This window comes from Bos mutus, chromosome 3 (assembly GCF_027580195.1).
Source record: "Bos mutus isolate GX-2022 chromosome 3, NWIPB_WYAK_1.1, whole genome shotgun sequence".
NCBI lineage: Eukaryota > Metazoa > Chordata > Mammalia > Artiodactyla > Bovidae > Bos > Bos mutus.
This window is the reverse complement of record NC_091619.1, coordinates 19,379,857-19,396,736: the sequence shown is the minus strand read 5'-3', so window position 1 is coordinate 19,396,736 and position 16,880 is coordinate 19,379,857. Positions and strand designations below refer to the sequence as shown.

The following is a 16,880-nucleotide window of genomic DNA, read 5'->3' as shown; positions in this document are numbered from 1 at the left end:
TGTTGCATGAAATAACACCAGGCTTACATGCTGATGGGAATGGTCTAACAGAAAAGGAAAACACCAATGACATAGGGAGCTGGGGGACTGCTGAATCTGGTTTTGAGTGGGTGAGAAGGAGACCCAGTACACAGGCGGAAGAACTGGCTTAGGGAGGGACTGGAGAGGCTGCTCAGCTGGGTCTCAGTTCCTCAGCTGTCCTACCAGCAGGGAACGAATGGAACTCAACTCTCCTCAGTCCAACAGGAAGGAGGCTCTAAAGCTTGGCACCCTTCCCCTTCTCATTCACTGGGGTTCCCCCACACTGCAGCACAGAACATCAAGGCAAGGCAACACTGTCGCCTCAGGCCTGGCTGAGCCCACCCTTCTAGGGCCTTGCAGTGCAAGGAGGCAGGTCTTAGCTGGAGAGGGGAACGTAGTCTCTGATCTGTGTGCCGGGGTGGGGTCAGGGGACAAAGGTCGGGTGACAGGACTTCTGCGGCCTGGGGCGGCCCCGAGGGTGATGATGGGTTCGGTTGTCACTCAGGTTTGGTGAGAAAGTTGTCTGAATCGGGCGGGTCTCTGGTTCCAGGGCCGGCATCTCGCTCCGTGGAGCGTCTCAAGGAGATGATCGAGGCCGGGATGAACATCGCGAGACTCAACTTCTCCCACGGCTCCCACGAGGTTCAGGGCGGGGCCACGGGGAGACGGGTGGGGCTAGAGGATGCCCCAAGGTCCCGGCCAGCTTCCCCTGAAATCCTCACTTTGTTCTGGTCCCCAGTACCACGCTGAGTCCATCGCTAACATCCGGGAGGCGGTGGAGAGCTTTGCAAATTCTCCGCTCAGCTACCGACCCGTGGCCATCGCCCTGGACACCAAGGGACCAGAGATACGCACTGGGATCCTGCAAGGGGTGAGAGAGGACCCGCGACCCGCCCTGTTCTGGGGACGGCAAAGGGGGCGGTGCAGCGTGAAGGAAGTTATCCGTAGGGCGGAGCATTGGGAGGGGCCAGTTCTGACCTCCGCAGGCCGAACTCAGTGATCCTCTGGCCCCGCCCCTAGGACCCGGCGTCAGAAGTGGAGATAGTGAAGGGCTCCCGGGTGCTGGTGACCGTGGACCCAGAGTTCCAGACCCGCGGGGACGCGAACACCGTGTGGGTGGACTACCCCAATATCGTCCGACTCATGCCGGTGGGGGGCCGCATCTACATTGACGACGGGCTCATCTCCCTAGTGGTCAAGAAAATCGGTGCGGACGGGCCTCCCGCCCTGGTCCTGCGCAGTGGGCCCTCTTCCTTTCGGTCCCGCCTTCGCCTTTCACTCCCACCACACCTTCCCGAGTCCCTGGCATCCAGACTCCTGGGCTACCCTGGGCTGGGGCTGGATTGGCGGGTTAGAAGTTTCTTCCACAGACGTCCATGTGCCATTCTGTGCAGAGCCCAGGCTGAGCATGAAGAAACAAATAAGACATCATTCCGTTTTCTTGCGGGTCCAAGCCCGGTGTTCGCACTGCTGTGACTGTGCCCCCGCCCTCACCCCTAACCTAGGCGGATTCTTTCCATACCCGCAGGTCCAGAAGGGCTAGAGACCGAAGTGGAGAACGGCGGTGTCCTGGGCAGTCGGAAGGGCGTGAACTTGCCAGGCATCCAGGTGGACCTGCCCGGGCTGTCCGAACAAGATGTCCAGGACCTGCGCTTCGGGGTGGAGCATGGCGTGGACATCGTCTTTGTCTCTTTCGTGCGGAAAGCCAGCGACGTGGCTGCCGTCCGGGATGCTCTGGGGCCGGAAGGACAGGGCATCAAGATCGTTAGCAAAATCGAGAACCACGAGGGCGTAAAGAAGTGAGACTTGGTCTTTGTTCCCATCAGGCCCTACGTATCCCCATCTCCCTCCTCTTTCCCTGCCTGCCTCTCTCTGGCTTCTCTTGGGTCTTTCCCAGCCCTGACTTCCCCAACCGCCCAGGTTCAATGAAATCCTGGAGGTGAGCGACGGTATTATGGTGGCACGGGGTGACCTGGGCATTGAGATCCCGGCTGAGAAGGTTTTCCTGGCTCAGAAGATGATGATCGGCCGTTGCAACTTGGCGGGAAAGCCCGTTGTCTGTGCTACACAGGTCTGCCATGAGCCCTGGGGGCAGGGCCCTCTATGAGTCTGGGAACACTGAGGGTGAATACACACACCTTAGGTCTCTAGCTGTCCAATGTTTGACCCTCAAACAACAAAGCTATGAAGACTTACTGTGACCCCCGTTTTCAGATGAGGAAACAGAGCAGCCAGGATCACACAGTTTGTGAGTGTGACTCTGGTTTTCAGGGCCCTCAGAGCATGGATGTCAGAGACATAGTCGGGGCAGGGTCCCCAATCAGATATGACTCCTACAGTTCTGACCTCAAGATATCCCCCAGATGCTGGAGAGCATGATCACTAAGCCCCGGCCAACTCGGGCAGAGACAAGTGACGTGGCCAATGCTGTTCTGGATGGGGCAGACTGCATCATGCTGTCAGGGGAGACTGCCAAAGGCAACTTTCCTGTGGAGGCTGTAAAGATGCAGCATGCGGTAGGAGCTCAGAATGCAAGGCAAATGGGCTGGAAAACCACCCTCCTTCAGATCCCAATACCCTTGCCCAGCCTGACCTCCTGGTGCCCACAGATTGCCCGGGAGGCAGAGGCTGCCGTGTACCACCGGCAGCTCTTTGAGGAGCTACGCCGGGCAGCACCACTGAGCCGGGATCCCACGGAGGTCACCGCTATTGGTGCTGTGGAGGCTGCCTTCAAGTGCTGTGCTGGTGCCATCATTGTGCTGACCACAACTGGCCGGTGAGGAGAACACTGGGAACACACCAGGACAGAGCTTTGGGTCCAGGGCAGGCTGGGATGGGCCCCAAGCGTGACTTTTGTCTCATCATCAGAGATCTTTCTGGGGTAAGAAGAGAGGCAGCTATGGGAGCTGGAAGCCTAGAGAGACAGATCTTGGAGCACACCAGGAATTGTGCCTATCTCCTCAAGGGGTTGGGAGGGCAAGGTGGCATCACTGGGTGTACTGACTTCCAGGCCATCTGGGCTCCCGGGGCTCAGAAACAGGTCCTCTGCATTTAGCCCACAAAGCCTTGCAATGCTGGGGTATTACAGAAGGCTCCAGAAGGTCTGAATTCAAATCTTTGCTCTGAAACTTAGCTATGACATCTTGGGTAGGTCACCCAGGTTCTATAATCCTCCTCCACTTGCTCATGGGATTATGAGGATTAACAAGAAACATTTTTTAAGTTAAATACTATATAAAGATGCATTCCCAGAAGGGTTTTCTGTTTTTCAAAGAGGTTTCTCCTTATTATCTCATTGTGATAGATTTTTTTTAGTCATCTCACAGTTTCCCCATGTGGTCAGAAAGGCAGGTATTCTTACACCCACTTTATGGGTGAGAAAACTAAGGCCCAGAAAAATTATGATGACTTACCTAGGGTCACACAGCTTACTGGTGGCACCTGGAACCCGAACCCAACACTCTTCCAATATTCTGGGCTGACCCTGTCTGCCTCCTTCAGCTCAGCCCAGCTTCTGTCCCGGTACCGACCTCGGGCAACAGTCATTGCCGTCACCCGCTCTGCTCAGGCTGCCCGCCAGGCCCACCTGTGCCGAGGAGTCTTCCCTGTGCTCTACCGTGAACCTCCAGAGGACATCTGGGCCGATGATGTGGACCGTCGGGTCCAATTTGGCATCGACAATGGTGAGACCCCTAGCTCCCTCCCACCCTCCCCTGGATTTGTATCCTGAGTCCGCCAACCCCACTTCCTACACTCCCCCAAGGGGTCTTGCTTCTCTCCTCTGGTCCCAGGTTTTCTCTGTGAGATTCACTAAGACTGAGATACTTGAGTCTCCAAGCGTGGGGGGAACATGCTGAGAGAGGGCAGAGGGAGCAAGGGCAGGGACCAGGGCCATCCCTAAGTGGTTGGCACAGCTGCTGCCTCCACCAGATGGCTGGAGCTGGGCATGACACAAGGAGCAAGAGATGAGAGGAGAAAGAGGGACCCAGGGTCCTGCAGCTGCAACTGAAATCGAATTGACAGTTGCTATGCTCATACCCTGGGCTTCCCTGGTAGCTCAGCTGGTAAAGAATCTGCCTGCAATGCGGGAGACCTGGGTTTGATGTCTGGGTTGGGAAAATCCCCTAGAGGAGGAAATGGCAACCCACTCTAGTATTCTTGCCTGGAGAATCCCCATGGACAGAGGGGCCTGGCAGGCTACAGTCCCTAGGGGTCTCAAAGAGGTTGACAAGACTGAGTGACTGAGCACAGCACATGCTCATACTCTCCCTCTTTCCGTCTGCACAGCCATGCAGGTGGATAGACTTGCTACTCAGCAACATGCTCCATGGCACCCCATGGGCACAGCTGCAGCTCACACCTCCTACAGTGGTCACACTCCCTGCAGTGCCCCCGTGGGGCGCACTGTACAGTTTGCCTCGGGCCCCTCCTTCCTTATGGGTGCCCTTGAAGAAGGCGGTGAAGGGTGGTGGCTGGTTCTCTTTACAGGGCTGGCCTGGGTCCCTCAGTGGCTGATTATCATCTTCTCTCCTTCCTCCCCTCCAGGAAAGCTCTGTGGCTTCCTCAGTTCTGGGGACCTGGTGATTGTGGTGACAGGCTGGCAACCAGGCTCTGGCCATACCAACATCATGCGGGTGCTGAGCGTAACCTGAGGTGCCCCTCCTTCTCTGACCAAACCAGCCCTGGACCTGCCCCTCACCACTCCCTCCTGCAGCCCCACATCTAAGTCTTTTCTCTCCCAATCCTCCCTACCCCAGGCCACATCTGCCATCCAGTTTCCTTCCAGGGCACTCCCTCCCTTTCTCTATTTCATGCAGGCCTGAATAGTCTGTATCCAATTAAGCAATGGCCATCCAACAGCACCAATGGTACATTCCCTGTATCTAATGCTCTCAACTGGTCCCTAAGATGCTCTGAGCCTTTAATCCCAGCTCAACTATTAATTCTATTCCCCCAGGTTTCCCATAGCTGAGGGTGGAGGGGAGGGAAGCATGGTAATCATGGCCACAGTCTCCACAAAATCTCATCTTAAAAATCATCTCCCAAGGACAGTGTCACCTCTTTCTTCATTGTGACTGGAAGCTAGGAGAGATGGAAGCCGGGGAGCACCGGAGCCAGGCGGGCACACCTCGTTAGTGTCTCACCAGTTCGAGGCTTGCAGGCCACTCCCCATTTGCTCTCACACCCATCCCATGCTTTACTGGGTCAGGTGTTCTGGCCTCCTCCTGCGCCCTGAAATGCCCACTTTGTTCCCACACACAAACCAGGAGGCAAAACAAGTGTCTCTATTTTCTTTTTAAACCCAGATGTTTGGAAGCCATATAAAACTTCTCCCATACACGCAGAACCCCAGAACTCCCCGCCTAGGAGAAAAGGAGCGTTAGGGTCCTGGCCCCACATTCTTTGATGCTGGAGAGTAGACGTGGGGACAGAGGGGTGGGCTACAGGATTCTCTTGTCCCTGAGAAGGCAGAGGTACTGGCTAGCCTGCCCTTCCCTAGGCTTGGATACCTCGGTCCCTCCCCTTGCTCCTGCACCAACAGCAAACTCAACAGGAATGAAAAAGAACTAAAAATAAGAACAGTCCTTCTCCCCATCTCAGATGGCCCTTCCTGGTCCTACCTAGATAGGGAGAGTGTTCAAGTATTGCTGCTGATGGGAGTTGCACAAGGACCACAAGAGCTGGGATGGAGGGCCCTGTCTGTTCCTGCTTCCCTAGTAGGAGGGGAGGGCAGGGATGGATAAAGGAATGGGTAAATAAAGTGAGTTGATAATAAATAAAATTAGCAAATGAATGAATAAATTATTAAATGAATAAATAAGGGAGGGAGGAAAGAAAAAAAATCCCATCTAGGGATTCAGCCACTTGCCCCCTACCTGGGGGGATCTAGACTGGCACACTAAATAAGGGGGTGTCAGCAATCCCATAGCTTCAAGGGGGCCATCACCCGGACAAGGGCACAGGAAGGAGAAGCCTCCTAGTTTACAAAAAGGTAGTTCTACCACAGAGACAGAAAGCACAAGGAACTCGGTAGGAGGTGTGTTCCCCCTCGGGATATAGACAGGGAGGGTCCAGGCATGGCAGTAAAGCTGGGTGCCCACACCAGGGGCCTGAGACATTTGTTAACATCAATGAGGGCACGGGTAGTTGGCAGTGCCCAGCTATGCTAGCCGGACAGGAAGATTAACCATGCCAGGCAGAACCTGAAAGGTCATGGACAGGAAAACAGAGACATCTAGTTACTTGGCAGTATGGTGATGGCAAGTACTTGTGCTTAGTAAGGTGGGCGCATGGGCTTGGGCCTGCACCTGGCAGGACCACGGCTAGGGGAAAACCCTCATCAGAGGACTCGGAGTCGCTTCTACTTGGCAGTGGAGACATACAGCGCCTGGCGCAGTGCCTTGAACATGGTAGGCGCTAAGAACCTTTGATGAATGGGTGCATGGATTAGGATGGGTGTCAGGCTACAGGGTGCCTGAGCTGAGGACAGAGACCATCTTCTTGGTACTAAGGGGAGATAGTCCCATAGGGCAGTGTTTCAGGTCCCCTCAGTGTCCCCAAGAGGTGTCTGCCCTCAGGCGTATGCTACTGCACCCAAGGGCTTACCTAAAGGTTTCACATGTTGGCAGACAGCTGGGGGCCCCGGGGAGTAGCTGGCTCAGGCACTGGCAGCCTGGGGAGCTGGGCTGTCCCTGGAGGCTTGGTCAGGAGCCCTGAAGGGGGCAGGCGTTCACTTCCTGAGCCCTTACGCCCAGGAGAGCCATCACCCGCTGCCCTCTGAGGCAGAGAAGGTTGGGAGGCTGAGAGCGGGCGGCCCCGAGGTCCTAGTCGCCGTCCACCCCCTCCTGGGGGAGGCCCCAGCAGTGACACCTGTGAGCGCCCAGCCCGGGATAGGCTGGCATGGAGGGTTCGGGCGGGCGGGGCCGGCAGGCGGGAAGTGGATGCCCAAGGCCCCCGGGCTAGAGGGCCAGCTCGGACAGGCACCAGGGGGGACGCTGGGGAGCCTGCTCCAGCTGATCTTCGAGCAGAGCGAGCAAGGAGGGTGACTGGAGAGTCGGGCGAGAGGGGAAGAGGGCCCCGCTGGTGCGTCAAGGCAATGGCCACATTGGAGGTCACGGCGGCTGCTTGCAGGGGTGCGTGCACTAGTGGCTCCCACAGCACCGGCTTTCCACTGAGCTGAGCGCCTGTGCTGGGCGCCAGGCCCCGAACACCCCGGGCCATATCCCTGTCGTGTTGAACCAAGTGCTGCTCCATGACGCCCCCGCTGCCGCTCGGACTTGGCTCAGAGCGCTTCCGCTGCAGTATGGAATTCTTCTTACCTAGAAATTATCCCAGGGGGAAGGAGTTAAGGATAGGATAGGAATTCAAGATGAAGGTTGGATATCAAAAGAATGAGGGTAACAAGATGGAGTCAAGGGACACGGGCAGGGTGAAGGTAGGGGATGGGGATCAAGTGTGTGGAGATGGAGTTGGGAGATGGAGATTGGGAGATGAGGGTTGAAGGAAGAGGGTTAGGGGATGAGAGTATGTATCAGAGATGGTGAGCATCAGGGACTGCTACTCAAGCAAGGAGGGTTCAATGCATGGGAACTTGGAGCGATATCTCCAGGGTTCAGAGATGCTGAGTTATAGGGACAGTGAGCCAGTGTGTTGAGAGCCCTACTGGGGGGCATCTGCTGGGACTCGGGTCCCCTGGGGTGTGCCAAGGCATTGGAGCCTGGGCCCTGGGATCCTGGGGACTCCTTGCCATGGACAAGGGTGAGGGCGCAGCCTGGACCTCACCGATACGGCGCAGCCGATCCATGGCCACTGTCTCGAAGGCCCGGCGCATCATAGGGAACTCCTCGAGCACGGCGTTGAAATGGTCCACGCTGAGTGAGTACAGGCGGCAGTAGGTGTCCGCACGCACGCTGGCTGTGCGTCGGCCCCGAGTCAGCAGGCAGATCTCTGACAAAGTTGGGAGGAGGCCTTCAGGATCACTGTCTGCAGAACTCCCTCTCACTGGGCCTGCAGCAGCTGACCCAGATTCCTCAGGCTCCTCCCCAGATGGGAGCAACTTATGACTCCCCACCCATCCAGAGGCCCTGAGTGCTCCAAGCACCCCCACTCTCCCGCATAATTACTGTCCTGCCTCTGTCCAAATTAAAGCTGATAAACAGGCAGGTCTTGCTGCACTCCTAGTTATTCCACTTCACTGTAATTCTCACCCCACCTCCATGGCTTTAGCCCAAGGGGTAGGCCTAGGGCAGTGCCCTCTCTTCCCTCCCCTTTGAAAGAACACCAAGGCAACCCAGAAGGAGAAAAACAGTGCCAAAGGGCAAAGGGCAACACAGTGGGGATGCTGGAAGGTGGTGGGTGATTTGGGGACTGAGAGATTATGAGTCTCAGACCCTTTTGGGCAGCATCAAGGAGAACTGTGGAACTGCCACAGGCTAGGTCCCCGATTCCCCCACCAAGTCATTCCCCCAGGGAGCCACAAAGCTCCAGCCCCTGGGATAGCACTGCTATATTCCTACCTTTCCCTCATCTTGTGGGATCCCTGGGTCTCACTGGCCCAGGGATTTTCAACCTGACCATGCACTAGAATCTCTTAAGAAGCCTTTAGAATTACAGAACTCTAAACCCCAGACCCAGAGATTCTAATTGAATAGGCCTGGGGAGGGGCTGGAACTCTGTGGTCCTGGAGCACAGCCAGGTGAAGACCCAGACCCATGGGAGCAGCTGCCCTCCTTTCTCTGCTCCAGAACCCCCACCCACCCACCCTGAGGCCTGCTGACCCCCAAAGTAGGATCCGTCAGTGAGGCGGGTGTCCCGGGCGCCACGTGCCAGCACACTGAGCAGCCCATGCTGGATGAAGTACATCTTCCTGCCCACGGAGCCCTCACGCACCACGAGGTCCCCCGGCTGGAAGACCTCAAAGCGTAGCTTGGTGAGCACGGCCGTGACGAAGCTGGGATCAGCATGGGCAAACAGCGGCATGTGGGCCACCAGGCCCCGGCAGGTGAAGTTAATGATCTCCTGGGCAGGGGAGGGGCCTGTCAGGCAGGCTGTGCCCCCTGCCCCGAGGTGCCCCCCATCGAGCTCCTCTGTCTCCAGAAGCCCCACCCCTGGGGTCATGATCTGCCAAAGGATGCGGATGCTTCAGTCGGCCTGGGACCATCTCTAAGCTCCTGCCCTCAGAGCTTTCCCATGAGCCCTTGCAGGACCACACCCCACCCCACCCCAACAGAGATTCCTGCAGCCCCTCCTCATGTATACTTCACCCCTGAAAAATCATCAAGGAAGACCTTAACTCCTAAAAGTGCTCCAAAGGCCTGAACTCCCATGGGGCCCTCTGCAGGCCCCACAGGCTGTAGGGGCCCCAGCTGACTAATAGTCCCCACCCTAGAGGTCGTCCCTGAAGCCCAGGTCGTTGAAGAGCCTCCCTCCAGGGCCCCGCCCAGTCCCACCTCCCGAAGTGGTTCGCTCAGCTCGCCTAGGATGCTTTCCTCATCGAACATCTTGCCCTGGTAGCGGTGCTCATAGTACTCATGGATGCGTTGCCGTGTATCAGCTGGCAACTTGTGGAAGGACATGTACTGCTCCACCTGCTTGTACTGGAGAGCCAGCCGATGGCCAGCAGGCAAGAAAACACAGAGACAGAAGTGGAGCCAGAACAGTGTGGTGGGGGGAGGGTTGTGGAGGAAGGTCACAGCCGTGGGCCACAGCCAGAGGGTAGAAACATGGAGACAAAAGGATATATGAGTAAGGGTGGATACAGGGAGGACACGGCACAGTCACAGGAAAACCCAGACGTGGAGGAGTCCAAGGACAGGTGCATTGGTACAAAGAAAAGGTACACACGGGACAAATGGATACGGGGCAAGGCAGGACACAGAGAGCCAACAGGGATGCATCAGAATGGGCTCCACGTGGAGCTCCCCAGCCGCCAGCACCCCTCCCCTTCCTTTTCCTGCCCCTGCTGACCTTCTCCTGGTACTGACGCCGGGAGGAGTCCAGGGACTGGATGAGGGCGGTGGCATGACCGATGAACATGGCGTAGCACGTGGCACCCACGATCATGCTGAGCATGGTGAGCCAGACGTCGGGCATGCCTACAGGTGCCTGCTGCCCGTAGCCAATGCAGAGCATGTGGCTCATGGCCTTGAACAGGGCGTGGGAATACTGGCGGCCCCATGAGTGGTTCTGGGGGGCAGAGTGTATTGCAGAGCTCGGCACAGACCCCTCAAAACCTCATTCTCCTCCCGCTTCCCACTTTCTCTTTCAGTCCTTCTGTCTGCCGCCTTCTACTTCAACTTGCCTGCCAAGGGAGGCACTTAGGTTTGGTTCTAGGGGGCCCTGAGGCAGAAGGGGCCTCTTTTATAGCATGGGAGCTGCAGTTTCTCCCTAGGTTTCCTTCCCCATATGCTCCCCCCTCCAATACAAGTACTTCTTCTGGGCCTCTTTCCTCTCACCTCCCCACCTCCTCACTTCTGTCCTCTCATGGTCATCTCTCCACCATCTCCCACTTGGCCCCTGTGTTTACCCCTCCTGCTCAGGGAGAAGAGCCCTTGGAAGGCCCAGGAAAGGCTGAGCGGTGGGGAGTTCTCACCACCATGTGGCTGATGGAGACCCAGCAGTCAGGAGGGAAGTCTTGCAGCATGGGGACCAGGAACTGCAGACAGCCATCCCAGTGACACAGCAGCAGCATCATTCCGATGAGGTTGAAGATGCGAACCACAGCACTGGCCAGGTCATAGGTCATGTGAAAGATCTGAGGAGTCCGAGGAGGGGCTGTTGTGGACAGGAACCTCTCCCTGCCAAGACTTTTCCATGCCTGGCCTTGCAGATTCTCTCTTCAAATTTCTCTCTGGCCCTAGCCTCTGTGAATGTTAAGACTGTGGCTATAAAACAGCATATATAGCTAATACAAAGGAGGTTGTATTACTACTCTCATCTCATAGATAGGAAAACTGATGCAAATCATGTGCCCCAAATCACAGCAAGTGCCACAGCAGAAACTCAAAAAGGTCTGCTGCACAAGCTGCCCAAGCATAGCCTGGGAAAGGGGAGAGAGGGCAATTCACAGTGTAACAGCCCCAGGGCATGTATAAGGATCAGTGCCAGAAGCTCTCTTCCCTTCCAATAATAATAATAATAGGTAATCTACTGAGAACTTACTGTGCCAGGCACTGCACTAGGTGCTTTACAGGTATTAACCCCTTTAGCCCTTATAATCTTATCATATGTAAATATATTTAACATTTTCATTTTATAGACAAGGAAACCAGGCCTCATATAGTAAATAGTAAAATTGGGATCTGACCACAAGCAATGAGACTGCAGAGTTCACACTCTGAACCACTAAACTCTGCTGTTGTCCTGAAGCTGAAACTCCAGCCTTCCCCACGCTCTACAATTATTAGCTCCTCTTCTATACCTTCCTCCTGGAGTCTAACTAACCCTTCAGTGTTTGTCCAGCAACTATGCTCCATTCTCCTGCACCACCATCCTTGCATCCTGTGAATCCAATCCCCTGAACACTCATTCTGTCCCTGTTTCTCCCCCACCAACACTGGAGACACCCCTCCCTCGGAAGCCCCACTCATCTGCCCCACCCCAAAAAGTTGCCAGGAGCCCCACTCATATCGCTGTCTGGAGGAGTCTGCAAGCCCCCCCTGCCCACCTCCCCACCCCACCTCCTCCCACTGGTGTATGTAGCGGATGAGGCGGGAGAGGCGGAGCAGCCGCAGCAGGCTGAGGATCTTGGTGAAACGCACGATGCGCAGGGCCCGCGCTGTTTTGTAGACCTCAGCATCCAGTCGTGGCTCCAGCTCCACCACCAGAAAGATGTAATCCACAGGAATAGAGGAGATGAGGTCAACCAGGAACCAGGTGCGCAGGTAGCGTGTGCGGATGGCCCGCGGTGCCAGCAGGATCTCAGCACCCTCCTCTACCACAATGCCTGTGCGGAAGTTGAGCACCAGATCCATCAGGAAGAAAGTGTCAGAGAGGACGTTGAAGACAATCCAAGGTGGAGAGTTCTCTTCCTTGAAGAAGGTGATGCCCACGGGTAGCACAATGAGGTTCCCCACCATCAGCAGGAGCATGATCAGGTCCCAGTAAAACCTAAGGTAGGGGTGGGATGGGAAGTAAGACCACAATGAGAGTCAGCCACTAAACTAAGGGCAGATAGTCTCAGCCAAAAGTGGACAAGGATACAGAACAACGGGATGACCATTTACAGCTAATGGGAGTGTAAACTGGGACCACCATTTGGAAAAATAGTTTGGAATTATCTAGTAAAGTCAAACATTTGCATTCCCTGCAACTTGGCAATTCTATTCCTAGGTATATACACATTCAAGGGAAAGATTCCAGGAGATATATATAGGTATAACAGCATTAAATCTGGAAATAATCCAAATATCCATCAGTAGAAAAATGTAAATAAGATAAACACAGTAGATAAATACACTGATGCCCTGGAATATTATACGACTGTGAAGTCACCCAACTGCAGCCTACATTCCACAGTAGGAATGAATCTCACAGATTTAATGTCAAGAAACCAAAGGATACACACTGTAGGACTCCACACACAAAAAGTTCAAAAATTGATCAAACTCAACTGCATTATTTAGGGATTCACAGAGAAGTAGTAAAACTGTAAAGAACAGTTAGGAAATAAGTACCACAAAAGTTAGAATAGTGGTTGTGGAAAAGGAATGTGAGAGCAGCACGGAGCCTGCCGGGGTATCCCCAGTGTAGTCTCTCTCGACCTAGACAATTGTTACATATGAGCTTGTTTTACAGTTACTCCTTCAAATATGTGTGTGTGTGTGTACACACACACACACACACACACACACACATACATCCTGGTATACACTATACTATTTATATATATCTGCCTTATCTATTTTGGAGAAGGCAATAGCACCCCACTCTAGTACTCTTGCCTGGAAAATCCCATGGATGGTGGAGCCTGGTAGGCTGCAGTCCATGGGGTTGCTGAGTCGGACATGACTGAGAGACTTCCCTTTCACTTTTCACTTTCACGCATTGGAGAAGGAAATGGCAACCCACTCCAGTGTTCTTGCCTGGAGAATCCCAGGGATGGGAGAGCCTGGTGGGCTGCCGTCTATGGGGTCACACAGAGTCGGACACGACTGAAGTGACTTAGCAGTAGCAGCCTTATCTATTTACTATATCTCTACTGTATATATTAATATATATGCCTACTAAATATACCCTAATATGCACATATATATTTTTTAATATAATATATATATGTAATGTCCTCATTATATGTATATAATCTATGTCACTATTATTAAATATTTTTTAAGTTAAAAAAAGATAATTATCTTTTGCTGATCTCACAGGGCTATTAAAAAATATGCACTGATATGGATGTGGATGGATGTGACAGTGTTGTACAAGACTAGTTGGTGTTATGACTCACTTACTCTTTATCCCAAGATTTCTGAAGAGACTGCTGCTTTACCCATCTCCAGCTCTCTGCCCGTTCCTAGTTTAGGACTGAAAATCTTCCCTAGCTTTCCCAACCCCAACCCTCCTTCCCAACACAGTTGGACTCATGGTTCCTGTTTTTCTGCTGGGATCTGTTTCCCAGATGGGGATGGTCTGTCCTGCCTCCTGTTTGAACTAGCTTTTCAGATGTATCCCTCCCCTCTTCAGAGCACTTCGGCAGGGCTGCACATACAGAGAAGCTCCACAGCAGATCCTGAGACAGCAAAGCCTGAAGCTCTGCACTCCTTTCCTCCCCTAACCTCCCCATGCCCACTGAGACTTTGGTTGCACCCAGGCAAGGACATGGTCAGGGGAGAGCCATACTGCTGTGTGGAAGCTGTGAAAAGAAGAGGTCATTCAAAGAAGATCATTGGACAGTCTGAAGGTCCCAATTAGATATGGGGGTTTCAATTTCAGGACACACCTAGTTGCAGCATCAACCAAGGACCCAGCCCCTTCTGACTCTGCCTGAAAAAAAATCAATCCTTTCAGCCCCTGAATGAAGCTTGGTGGTCCCCAAGTCCAGGCCTCCAGGAAGCCCTGTGTGATTTCAATCAACAGCAAGCCCTGGATCTCCTCTTCTTCTCTTTCCTGGCCACTGGAGAAATCCTGTACTGTAAGCTGGGAGAGGAGAGGGAAAGAGGGTTTGCCTTGCCATAGAGCATCTTCACAGCCTGACTCACAGGCAGTCACAAGCCTGGCGGGTGATACAGAAGAGAGGATGGAGAAGAAGCACAATAATAACGGGGATACATGGTTTATGGGGATACATTTGAGGGTGAAACGGAGGGGGGAGGAGGGAGATGCACAGCAGACTAGAAAAGGTGCACTAGTAGGGTGATATTGAGACAGTAAAAAAGAGGGGAGTGAAAGGAACAATGAGAGAAAAAAGAACATTAAGGGAGTGTGTATGTCTGTGGATTAAAATGACGTCTAGGTTTCCAATGGTGTTTCCAGGCTCCTGATTCACACCTCATCCTCTCTGCTCATTTAGCTCCCCAGGATAGGTGCTTTGCATATATCCTTGCCTCATCTAAAAGCTGTCCTTCATTTCCTCCAAGGACAGGGTTGCTCTCCTCCCCTAGCGACCTTGATGTAGAGGTACAGCCTGATGGGGACTATGGAATGGCCCCACCCCCACTCTCCATCCCTTCTCTCTGGTAGTCACCTGGGCGGTGGTCACATGGGCAGTGGACTTGCCCCTCTGTTGCTGCCTCAAATCACTCTGAGTCCAGGCCCTAACCCGCCGAATCCCGTCTTCAGCACCAGGGACAGCGATCAGAGCTGCTGTCTGGACACTCCCTTTCTCCCCTGGCATCCCTATTTTTTTTTGGTAGCCTGCCCTGCTGAACTAGGCTGGTACTGGGGGTAGAAATGAGGACAGTGGGGACAGCTCGGTTTCTCCTTTAGACTGACCCTGAGTTTCGGAACATGACAAAATTTCCCAGATCCCCAGCAAGCAGAACTGGAGGAGACAGCAGTCCCTAATTCCAATATTCCCCTTGGTCCAGGTGGGGTGTCGGGTTTTTTAAATGGGAAACCCAGGTCTCTGGTGTCCGCTTCCAGGTCTCTTCCAGCGCCCCTAGCCTGAAAAGTCACCGAGACCCTCCGGCTGGGGATCCTTTACCCAAGAATTAGGTTGGGGGAAGTGACTCTGTCGGCCCACCAGGGGACCCCTGGGCCGGAAATGAAGTGTCCGTGGAGGGTGGGGCGGGCCCGGCTCCTGTGTCGCGGCCTTGGGGGTGGGAGCTGTGTCCCCTGCCCACCCTGCCGGACCCCCAGTACCGGAAGTCGCTGTACGGGTGGATGATCCAGGCCCCCGCTGACTTGACCCGCTCCTGCTCGATTTCCACTGCTTTGTGGCTGCCGAACACGCGAAGGGAGAACTTGTTGACCGTGGGCTGGAGCAGGGTCCCGAGCTGCCTCCTCTTGGGCTCGGGCCCGGGCCTGGACCCCGGGACCGGACCCGAGGCTGTGGTTGTAGACGCCGGGGCAGCAGGAGGCGCAGCCTCCAGCCCAGGGGTCGCCCCGTCGTTGGCCCCAGTCGTTGGCCGCTGCTCCGCCTCCATGACGCCCGTCAGCTTACACGTTTGGCCTCCTAGACCCTGCTGCGGCCATTCGAGACCTCCCGACCCCTCCCGGAGTCGGAGCGGGAGCAGCCGGGCGGGCTCGGAGCGGAGGCGTAGTCGGCTGGGAACTGCCAGAGCGCCGGGCGGAGGGGGTGTGTGCGACAGACTCCTCCGAGGGCGGCGGGCGGGTCGCGCTGCGCCCCCTGGCGACAGCCGAGCGGAGGCTTGGCAGGGCGGGCGGAGGCGGGGTCGACCGAGAGCCTTCTCGGAAAGAGGCGGGACCAATATAGTCCGTAACCTGAGGAACACTGAAGTAGGCGTGGCTTAGCCAATGTGGGCCGTCCTCCAAGTATAGGAAGAGGAGGGGAAACGCTGCAGAGCCAACAGAGAGGGCGTAGTCTAGGGCTGAAGGGCTTTTATCCACTGAGCGTCAGGGAGGCGGAGCCGTCCGCAACTGGCGGGAAAACCGGACGCTGTAGCTCGTGAGGCTTGCGAGGACGAGGAACTGGGAACCAGTGGAAGAGATGGGGAATGGCTTTTGAGCTTCCTCTTATCCACTATGCCTTAAGGACTTCCTGCATTTCACTTTTTTCCCTCGCAACACTCTCCTAGGCATACTCCTTTCCTCTGACTTCTTCATATTGCTCCCTCTAGTATTTAATTTCCAAACTTATCTGCCAGCCCTCACCAAGAGCAACTCCGCCAGTCACTGAGTGGACGCTGAGGATGAACACAAGGATGAACACAAAGTCCTGTCCATAAAGCCAGCGCTCGTCTATGCTTGCAGACAGGACAGGTAAATTACAGCGCTATGGGATGGAAAGGGCTGTAAATTCTCTTTTGGGGGGCGGGGCGCGTGCTGGGCAGCTTGCAGGATCTTGGTTCCCTGACCAGCGATTGAACCCGGGCCTTTGGCAGTGAAGGTGCAGAGTCCTAACCACTGGATTGGCAGGGAATTCCCTAAAAGTTCTTAAATATCTCAAATTCTTCCCCTTATCTCCTCTTCTTATTGTCACTGCCTTATTTCAAGCGCTCAGAATTTGTTCACCTAGATTATTTCAGATGCCTCTTAAGGGGTCTCTAAACTTCTCACGGCAATTAGTTTTCCAGTCTGCCAGAGTTACCTTCCTAAATCCAAATGTAGCTTTATTACTTGCTTAATGTCCTTCAAACTTCCCCATCTTCTGTGGGATTACAGTTAAACTCCTTAGAATGACATACAAGGCCCTGTAAAATCTAGACCTAGTTTTAACAACCTCTCTTCTGATAGTTCCT

At 54.5% G+C, this 16,880-nt stretch overlaps 2 protein-coding genes across 2 annotated transcripts; one reads left to right on the top strand and one right to left on the bottom strand.

Moving 5' to 3' along the window:
- The first annotated feature begins 702 nt into the window (after positions 1-702).
- Positions 703-5,952, top strand: PKLR (pyruvate kinase L/R). Its single transcript, XM_014479100.2, has 8 exons — positions 703-892; positions 1,042-1,228; positions 1,550-1,820; positions 1,942-2,092; positions 2,385-2,537; positions 2,631-2,797; positions 3,523-3,704; positions 4,567-5,952. The coding sequence occupies exons 1-8, from the start codon at positions 704-706 to the stop codon at positions 4,671-4,673; spliced, it is 1,407 nt and encodes a 468-aa protein (XP_014334586.2). The 5' UTR covers position 703; the 3' UTR covers positions 4,674-5,952.
- Positions 5,953-6,517: 565 nt separating this feature from the next.
- On the bottom strand, positions 6,518-15,653 carry HCN3 (hyperpolarization activated cyclic nucleotide gated potassium channel 3). The gene is made up of 8 exons (XM_005898691.2): positions 15,322-15,653; positions 11,700-12,129; positions 10,613-10,774; positions 9,988-10,206; positions 9,471-9,617; positions 8,799-9,039; positions 7,804-7,968; positions 6,518-7,340 (listed from the first exon to the last, which is right to left on the bottom strand). The coding sequence occupies exons 1-8, from the start codon at positions 15,603-15,605 to the stop codon at positions 6,637-6,639; spliced, it is 2,352 nt and encodes a 783-aa protein (XP_005898753.2). The 5' UTR covers positions 15,606-15,653; the 3' UTR covers positions 6,518-6,636.
- Between the last annotated feature and the right edge of the window lie 1,227 nt (positions 15,654-16,880).